General features: G+C 34.5%; 1 protein-coding gene across 1 annotated transcript in view; it reads right to left on the reverse strand.

The window, feature by feature from the left end:
- LOC118893133 (cadherin-12) overlaps positions 1 to 10,680 on the reverse strand; it is a 91,245-nt gene that overhangs the window by 9,632 nt on the left and 70,933 nt on the right. The window contains exon 6 of the mRNA XM_036848359.1: positions 2,285 to 2,406. Within this exon, the coding sequence (XP_036704254.1) occupies positions 2,285 to 2,406 (122 nt within the window). The remainder of the gene's footprint in view (positions 1 to 2,284; positions 2,407 to 10,680) is intronic.

The following is a 10,680-nucleotide window of genomic DNA, read 5'->3' on the forward strand; positions in this document are numbered from 1 at the left end:
AAATTATGTGGGGATTAATTTGTGAAGTTCTGTTTTGTTTTGCCTTTGCTATCAACTAGCACAATTATTTACTAAATTAACATCAAAACTTATCAAGAACATAACTTTACAATGGAGAAACATCCTTTAAAACAGCATACGGAGATGAAATTTTTGGTATAAACTGGTACTTATCTGTAATTGACACTTGAGAGTTATTGCCCTAAGTAAAACAACTCCCTTACTTCATTGGTTCATCATGTAAATCACTATTGATTTATATAGCATCATCTTTCTTTTCTCTTACTTCTTTTGAATATAGATAGACACATAGATACATAGCTAATAAGGCATACGTACATATATACATGCATGCATATTCAATTATAGTCCAGAAGAGATAGATAGTTCCTATGCATAGTTTCTAGACAAGGGTCAGGATGGCTGGGGTCAAAAGCAGGAAATGCTCATATACTACATTTCAGACATTTCAGGGTTATGTTTTGTATGGAAATGTGGCCCAATAGGACACAGAATACCCCACAGGTATTTATTAGAAAAAAAGAGCTTCCAATGTCCACACAGATTCCTTACCACTTTGTCTAAATATAAGAAAATCAAGTTATCTCTAATAACTTCTACTATTCCCAACTTTTTAAACTCTTTAATTTACTGGAAAAACATAGAAGCATTAAATAGAGTTCTATTTCCAAAAGGCTTTCACTTAGTGCATTACAAAATTCTGATTGCTGTGAAATAATTAATGTTCCTAAATTACCTAAAAATAAAGGATTGGATTTTTGGGGTGGCAGTAGAAGGCTCTGAAAAGTGGAGAATAGCTAAGTTGTAGAATTTTGGTAAACCTCTTATAACTCTGCAAACAACCAATTCAGGTTATTTATTTATGTAGACATTTATGCAGCATCTACTATTTCAGACAATAAATCAGGCACTAGGTTCACCCCATGTAAATTTTGGATGCATTTAAAGTGATAAAGTATTAAAACTTTAAAAAAATTTATTTCTGTGTCTATTCAAAATTAACGATCCAAATTTATCACTTGGGAAAATATGACTAAGTCATACTGTAATAAAGTTAATACTTTCCCCAAATTATCAAAAGCAGTAATAAAGCAGCACGGTCCACTAGAAATTCCTGTACTGATGGAAATACTGTAGATCTAAACTAATAAAAATGGTAGCCACTCGTCTCATACAGCTACTGAGCACTTGAAATGGGGCATGTGTGAATGAGAACATTTACTTTAACTTGTATTTAATATTAATTTAATACCTATAAGGCTAGTGAACATCACAGGATTAGAACTATGGGACAAATATTCTATGAAGCAGTAGAAAACATTCAAATTGAAACAAATACTAGATATTAAAAAAGGACCTTTTTCAATAAAGATACCGTTTTAAATATTGAGATATTTCTTCAAGTAAGAATTAAAACTTCAAATTTACTTAAATGAGTAGTTATGCTATTTAAAGGTAATTGAAATAGACAGCAAAGCAAAGCATACTGATGTATTTTTCTTTTGGAACCTAGGTATACAATTTTGGATTAATTATATTCTTGTTTCATATCACACTCTTACCATTTGCTCATGACTGGTTCCTATTATATTATATTATGTTATATTACATTATATTATATCATATCATATTATATATTCACTCATTCATTTATAATAGTGTAGAAAAAAGCTAGCTACCCACCATGGTCCACATAAACTCTAGGATTTTGACGACAACTTTCATCAACTATATGGTCCTTCCTCATATCCTCTCCCCACCAGAACCTCCCTCCAGAGCAATACGTAATAAGAAAATGTAATTCAGATATCTTGAATAACCCAGATGCTCTACTCAAGGCCACCAGAGAAAGCTTTCCATTTTTCAAGGGCTTAAGAATTGTTATGCACCCTTTCATAAAAGCATGTGAGCAAAGCAAGAAATACTATAGAAGAATGTAGTCTAAAGTTGCTTGCTTCCTGGATTTAGAGTCACAAGTTCTTTAGAAATTCCACAGTATACAAATGGAAAACAGCAGAATCTGCAATCCTAGAACTTTTAGTTATACAAAGAATATTCACTAGGCCATCATCACTTTATCCCCTGTGGTATTAACTCCACATCCAAAACATACCATTAATTCAAAAGAATTTACTATCTTTTATGGTTTCTTTTATGAAGACATAAGATCCATGTGTGTATATTCATGCAAGGTCATATAACCTAAAACACATGCATATAGTGGGTGTTTATACACTCTTAATTAACAATATTGATAAGATACCTGTCCTGGTTTGGCATTTTCACACACAGCTGTCTCATATGGCACAGATATTTCGGGAGGAAATTCATTGACATCTAGGACATTAATTAATATGTTGACTCTGCTGGTTAATAATGGGTTACCTGTTAAAAACATAAAAGGAGAAAAGATGATTACAAAATCTGATCAGTTATTGCTCTTATAGTAAATAGCATTAACATTTTAAAAAATCAGCATTCATATGGAATCCAAAGGACCTTTCCTTTATGGAAAGCTGAGGCATTGTGCCAAATATAAATGATAAAAAGATGGATTTACATGCAGACACTGCTATATTTAAAACAGATAACCAACAAGGACCTACTGTATAGCACAGAGACCTCTGCTCAATATTCTGTAATAATCTAAATGGGAAAAAAATTTGAAAAAGAATAGGTACATGTATATGTATAACTGAATCACTTTGCTGTACACCTGAAACTAACACAACATTGTTAATCAAATATACTCCAGTAAAAAATAATTTTTTTTAATTATAAAAAAAAAGATGAATATTGGCGCTATCAATGTCACGCTGTCAGAGCACCAACAGTGCACTATACCAGTATTTATCCCTGAAAATCAACACCAAAGTTAAGGTCAAACATTTAGCTGGTATTTCATCACAAGTGTAGCCATCATACCAGGGTTAGTTCACAGGATCAATCTTCACTAATAGTGATATTTTTCACTGGATAAAACATATGATTTTCTATGTTTTGTCTATAACTTTATTGGGTAGTATCATCTACATATTTAAATAACTCTCTCAAAATGATTCCTCCAAAAAAGGATGATAAACTCCAAGAATGAAGGAGAGATTGCTTTGCATAGACGAAAATTAAAATAAATTTAAGGAAGTAGAAGTAAGAGATAGACTGTGGAAAACTACGATGCACCCTGAAATTACTTGCTGGTGATAAGAAAGGAAAGAATAAACAGGGTTTAGTTTGAAAAATTATCTCTGCCAAAATTCCATCACAATTTTTAGCCCCAGCCTGTGATAGATTACCGGCCTCTCTGTCATTTGCTGAAGAAAACCAGAAATAATTAGACTAATAAGGCATAACATAATGCACATCTTTCAACTTATTTATTTTACCTAATGAAGTTTTACAGATGGATAAAGTGCCCCAAATTGTCGAAGGATCTTGCCCAAAGTCATACATCTAGAGGGACGGGGAGTTAATATTCAAATCCAGGACTATGGAAATCCAAATATTATATTCATTCCACCAGACCTTTTTAAATGATTGGTTATTGTGTTAGATTCTTCATCTGCAGTGCCTCTGAAGATTCATAATGTTAGTATTCTCATAGATCTCTATCTGGATGCTTGTAAAGAATACATACAAATCGCACCACATGACTGATTCTGACAAGCCAACAATATTCTGCTGTGCTAAAATTTATCTAAAAAAATAAAAAGCACCGTCAGCCGTAGCTTAAGAAATGTTCACATATTCATATATGACACAGTGAAATCCAACATTGTGTACCAGTACAGGCACAGATAACATAAAGGGAAGAGAAATGGTATATTTTGTAATATGGGTTGTGTTTATAGAAGGTGTATTGGTCATCTTGGAGAAGGATGCAAAAAATATCTATTTTTTCAAAAATTAATATTAGTTACATGGCATTATCTTATCTGGTAGAAAAGGTTTGGTTCAGTTTTCACAAGTTATTTAATCTTTCTTCAACTCGTGGTATTAATAGGTGCTAATTCATAAGTTTTTAAGTTTGTTGTATTAAATGAGTGTTCTACAGAATGTTAGATTCGTTTTGGTAAATTATCATTATTCTTATCACCAACTGTAATTTATGGAGATGATCTAGCTCATCTTCTGTTATTGATATTAAGTATTCATATATCATGAAATACAGATAAAATCAACAGTTTGGTTAAATTAGGTTCACTCTCCTAAACGAACTGTAAATTATCAAAAACTACAGCAAAATCAATGCCTAATACTTCATAATACTTATAATGTACCCATATTCTAAGACACATTTCACAAGTAAGCTCATTTAGGTTTCACAGGCAACTCTAATTTAGAGACCATTATTATCGCTTATTGTATATGGAACTCTGAAGAACAGAGGGGGAATGTAACTCTTCCAAAAATTCCAAGTTAAAAGTGGTAAGATGGGTTTTGAAGCCAAGTGTTCTAGTTTCAAGTCCATGCTCTTAAACTCTATTATATATTAACCTATTCAACTTCTGTACAATGTACAAATCAGCCACTACTTCTTATTTTACTTGGTACATAATTTACAAGTCCCAAGGACATATGAAGAAGAAAGTGGTTTTTTTTCCCTCAGGATTATAGTTTTATTTTAAGTTATGTTTATAGTACAGATTTAATTTTATAATGTATAAATAAGTTATTAATTCAAGCTTATTTTTACCCATGAAAAATTCCCTTTTGGTAGTTTTAAATATAAATCTGCAATATAGATTTGAACATCTGTCCCAATGAGTACTATCAAAATATGATCAGTATTGTAACATCTTATTATTAAAAGTGTTTCTCAAAGGTGTGCTTTTGGTATTTTAGCTAAGACAAATATTTTGTTGTGTGAGATTTTCCTGTGCACTGTAGGATTTGTAGAAATACTGAATTTTAAATGTCACTAGTCATCACTGTGGAAATTACAAAATAAATGCCCAAACAAGAATAGAGGAAAAACTATAATAACAACAAAGACAAGCTATTCATACTGTCAAAAATGAGTGATGGGTTTATGGGTTTCATTATGTAATTCTCTCTTCTACTGCATATTTGTAAAACTTTTTATAGTTAAATGTTTAAAAATGTCACCTTATATTTGTAAATCTGTCTGGGTACATAGTAACATTTCTGTTTGAGAACTACTATACTCAAGTAAGAATTGATCTTTTCCCAAAGTAATATATTTATTAAAGTTATATATATATATATATATATGTTTTCATTTATAATTCATTAAATGATGTGAAAAAGGAATGACTTATTTCCTTTCTGACTCATCTAATCTTTGAAACAGCAATGATGAAATTTGTTTAAACTTGATTTGGCATGAGCATTATTATCCGAATCTTTGCCAAATTAGAAACTAGTTATCATTGAATACTTAGAAAGTAAATTCAATTATGAACTTTGTAAATATTAAATAACTAAAATCTTACACAATTAATTGCTGTGTTCTTAGTAGTCAAGCCATTTAAACTCCAATTATCACTGACCCATGTTGCTTATATTGCATAACTAGCTTATTAATAGTTTTGGGCTCAGATAAAATTATCGATAACTAATTCTATTTTTGTCCCTCATGGCTTCAAGAATGTTTTGTTAGATCTTCTTTCTTTATCCTTGGTGATATCTCAATCAAATCCCATAACTTTTTGAGTCAATTTGAGTTAGAACTGCCTTATTAGTAGTATTTTAAAGTATGGCTTAAACTAAGAAAATAAAAAAGATTAAAGCAAAATTATGAAAATCAATAACAAAGGAGCAGTGAAATACCATAAGTGAAATACATATTATAAAATAATATTATAAATTTATGTCAAAATTTTAGTTAACATAGATGAACTGGACAGATTCCTCGGAAGACATAAATTGTCATAACTGACTGCAAAATTAAAGAGAAAATCTTAACAGACCTAAAACAAGTGGAAAAAATTAAGCTGTTATTAAAAATCTCCCCACCAAGAAAAAGTCATGCCCTCATGGCTTCACTGAGAAAGTCTATCAACTACTTATAGACCACATAGTATCAATTCTTTGCAAACCCTTTCAGAAAATAGAGGAGAAAACACCAGCTGATTTGTTGTTTCTTAATACCAAAAGTCAATTTAAAACATCAGAAAAAAACCAAAGCATGGACTAATACCACTCATGAAAATAGGTACAAAAATTCCTTAACAAAATATTAGCAAGTTGATGCCAGAAGCTTATTAGAAAACTACTGTATAATGACCAAATAGCATTTATCCTATGGATGAAAGGTTAGTTTAACATCTAATAATAGTCAATGTGATATATCATATTAACAAAGAAAGAACAAAAAAATCACATAGCCATCTCAATAGACTCAGCATTAGCATTTGACAAAATTTATCCACTCATGATTTTATTAAAAATTCTCAACAAATAATGAATAGAAGGCAACATCTTCAACCTGACATAGTCCATCTATAAGAAAACCATAGCCAGTATCATACTCAATGGTGAAAGACTAAATATTTTCTCTTTAATATTGAGCACATGGCAAGAATGTCTACTCTGACCACATATTGACCATTGCACTTAAGGGTTTATCCAGTGCAAACAAATAAAAATAAAAATTTAAAAAGTATTAAGATGGAAAAGAAAACATATTTTCATCAAAAAATGACAAGACCCTGTAGGTAGGAAACCTTAAAGAATTCATAAAACACTTATAGATCAAATCAAGTATGTTAAGGCTGTGGGATAAGAGAGCAATATAAAAAATGGCCATTTTATACCTAATATACTAGCAAAGAAGAAACTGACATAGAACTGGGAAAAATTCAATTCACAATAGAATCAAAGATAATAAAATATTTAGGAATAAATTTAGCAAAATAAAGGTAGGACTTATACACTGAAATTCACAAATCATAGCTGAGAGAAATAAAATGGATTGCTGATGGAAAGGATCACTGTCAGAAATACAAAGTTGCATAGTCATTTTGGAAAATACATTGGAATTTTCTTTAAACCTTAAACGTGAACTTATAAGCCAACAACTCCACTCCTAGGTCTCTCCCCAAGAGAATGAAGTGAATGTCCACAACAAGCCTGTCTGCATATGTGCATGGAAATATTATGCGTATAGTCCCAAACTGGGAACAATTCAAATGTCTATCTTTTGGTGAATAGATAAACCGTGGCATATCCATACAATAAAATTCTTCAACAATGAAAAGGAACAAAACAGTGATACGTGCTACAACAACATGACTGAACCTCAATTATATTATGCTTCATTGATAAGAAAAGAAGACTGGCATCACTCCTTACTTGGAGTTTAATTAGCTGCAGAAAGCAAAAAGTTTCAGTGCCTTTGGGTTTCTGAAGTACAAGAGCTTTCCGAAGATTCCAGCCCCCAGCTGTCAAGTCTTCCAGACTTCCTGGGGCAGATATTAAGATGAATCCTTTTAGGATTCCTGACCCAGGGCTTCCCTGGTGGCGCAGTAGTTAAGAATCCGCCTGCCAACGCAGGGGACATGGGTTCCAGACTGGGTCCGGGAAGATCTCACATGCTGCGGAGCAACTAAGCCCGTGAGCCGCAACTACTGAGCCTGTGCTCTATAGCCCGCAAGCCACAACTACTGAGCCTGTGTGCCACAACTACTGAAGCCCGCGTGCCCTAGAGCCCGTGCTCCGCAACAAGAGAAGCCACTACAATGAGAAGCCTGTGCACCGCAACGAAGGGTAGCCCCCACTCGCCACAACTAGAGAAAGCCCGCACGCAGCAACAAAGACGCAACGCAGCCAGAAATAAATAAAAATAAAATAAATAAATTTATTAAAAAAGAAAAAAAAGAATTCCTGACCCAAAGAAACTCCATTGTAATTTGTTATGCAGCAATAGATAACTAATCCCTGGTGATAAGAAATATTAAAATATATACTAAAAGGAAAGAAGGATTCCAACCATGGGGCTGCAGCTGCGATGGGCTCCGCGGGGCACATCGCCGTTGTGCCGGGAACAGCATTCATTGCCAGGGGCCACGCAGGAACTTTGCCCCAGGGGCCTGTTGCTGGGGGTGCAGCTCCCACTTGCTTCCAGGTCTGCACTTCCAGCAAGGCTTCTACTTCCAAGAAGACTGATGCAGCTATCAGCTCCCACAGTCCCCAGGCCTCCTGGAATGGCGTCACCGCCCTTTGGAACCACTTGTCACCCTGTCCTGACTCACAGGGCCTCTGAGCCCGCCTACCTGCCCTCTGTGGCTGTGGGTTGGGACTGGGTTGGGGTCTTCTGGGACAGGGAGCCTGGCCTGGGGGGACTGACTAGCAAGTCCAAGGAGGTTGCTGGCAGTTTGTGGAAGTCCCTTTCCCCATCATCGGCAGATGGAGATCACAGCTACTCCCAGGAGTCTCAGCCCAAGTCAGCCCCTGCCTGGGAGCTCCTGACCCCACTTCAAAGCCTGGACCTTGAGAGGGAGCAGGACAGCCGGGGCGTTGCCGGTGGCATCTGCATGGACAAGGTGCGGTCAAGACAGAGGCCGCGTGGGTCTTCGACATCCTGCTCCCCTGCACACAGGCCCACTGCCTGGGGTGCTGGTGCCTTAGCAGAAGGGCTGACAGGTCTTCCCTCTGGACTTCATTAAGCCTGTTCCAGCGTCCAGTCCATTCCAGCTATATCATACACCACGTATACCGGGTGAGCACAGAGGCTGAGAAGAAGCAACTTACCAGGAACTCCAAGGCCCAAATCAGCAGGATGGGATGCTTATCAAGCTACTCACAATTTATTCATTAACTATGTACATATCTATGTGTTCCAGAGAGTATAATAAACCATAGGCATCAAAGAGGTATAAGATAAAGTCCCTGATACTAAGAAGTTCACACCTGAGAGGATCCCTATACAAATAGATGAAATACAATACAGTCCATGATGTCAGTAAAATAACATTTTCAATGTAAAAATATTTCTTCTTTTTGAATTCCAATTTTGATATGTGATACTAAAATTTTCTGTACATATCTAAAATATAATTTTTATCCAAATTTCAACCATTAGGTGAGAAGCTCATCAAGTGGTTTTAATTTCTGGAGAAAAATCAGATATTAATTAAGGAAAAAAAAAAAAAGCCTGACATTGTTTTGTATCTGATTTTGATAGAGCAATTTTACTGGTTTAAACTACTCCTAAATAGTTTGATTATGGTAGTGTTCCCACAAGCAGTTGAAAGTTTAAAATAAAATATAAACTATAACAACAAACTTGGATTCTATTATAGTTACACATCATGTAATAGTGAGAAAAATGGTATCATTTCTAAATTAAGTCCATGACTATAGTGGTGTTAACGATTATTATTTCCATGTATATAACACACTGAAGGCTTTATGAAATGGTTGAATATTTATAAGTGATTCTTTCTTCAAAGTATGTATTACTTTTCTGTATTACAAGTACTAGTAAAATGTTGCCAATACTAGTATAAATCAAAGTTACCTTTCTTTGAGAATACAAAATATTGATAGTTTCATATAGTTACTCAGGGAAAAAAAAGGGACATATTAAATGGTAGATAAACTACCTAGTCTCATACATGCAACGTAATGTATTCATGAAGTGTAAGAGAAAGGCAATTATTTGAGAAAAAATAGGAAAAAATAATGGCTTCAATCCAGAATTGAAACCAATGGTTTTATTTAGTCCTCAGAAGTCAACTACACTCTCTGAGTATGTACATGTCTTCATAGCAACATTAAGCTGTTTTATTTCCACAAATCCATGCTAATATTTAGAGAATTTAGCACACTGGTTCCAACATCAGTATCCATTAGATGACCTAGGTATCTTGTTTAAAATGGAGATTTCTTGGCAATAACCCCAGAAATTCTGATTCAGTTATGTCTTGAATGGGGTCCAGGAATACTGTCCCAGGTGATTCTGATTCAGGTAACAATTAAGAAGTTGAAGAACAGTAGTAAAAAAGAAAGGGTCAACCGGCATGCCTATTCTCAATAAATGTGCATATGACTTACAGTGCCCTTTTGAAAAAAGACTGGCCAAATTAGAAAGAAATGTCTACGGCTCAAACACTGCAGAAAATCCAGACTCACCCTTGTCTCTTGATCCTGATGAGGTTAACCTCGGTCACCCAGATGGATACAATGTAACCCAGCCAGTGCAGGTTTACAGGAATGCAGGTCCCTTGCATAACTACCTTGCAGACTCACCAGATGGGGAAAGTTGGAGAAGTGATATATGTCTCTTTGGACATATGTTGAGCTAGGGACATATAGTAGAAACAGCAGAAATGAGGATGGGCTCAAAAACCCACTTAAAAAACTTTGTAATTTCTCCATGTGGTATTTAAGGTTCTGTTTGATAAGGCCTCAGGCTTCCTTTCTTTTCTTTCTTTCTTAAAAATGGAGATATAATTGACATACAACATTATATTAATTTAGGTGTACAACACAATGATCTGATATTTGTGTCGATCTTGAAATGGTTGCCTGAAGCAGGGGTGCGAGGTGTGCAAAAAGTAAATGTGATCAAAGTGTACAGACTTCCAATTATAAAATAAATAAGTCCTAGGGATGTACTGTACAGTATGGTGACTGTACCTAACAATACTGTATTCTAGATGAGAATAGAGAGGAGATCTCATGCTCCCTTTCTGA

This window comes from Balaenoptera musculus, chromosome 3, assembly GCF_009873245.2.
Source record: "Balaenoptera musculus isolate JJ_BM4_2016_0621 chromosome 3, mBalMus1.pri.v3, whole genome shotgun sequence".
In the NCBI taxonomy this organism is placed as follows: Eukaryota; Metazoa; Chordata; class Mammalia; order Artiodactyla; family Balaenopteridae; genus Balaenoptera; species Balaenoptera musculus.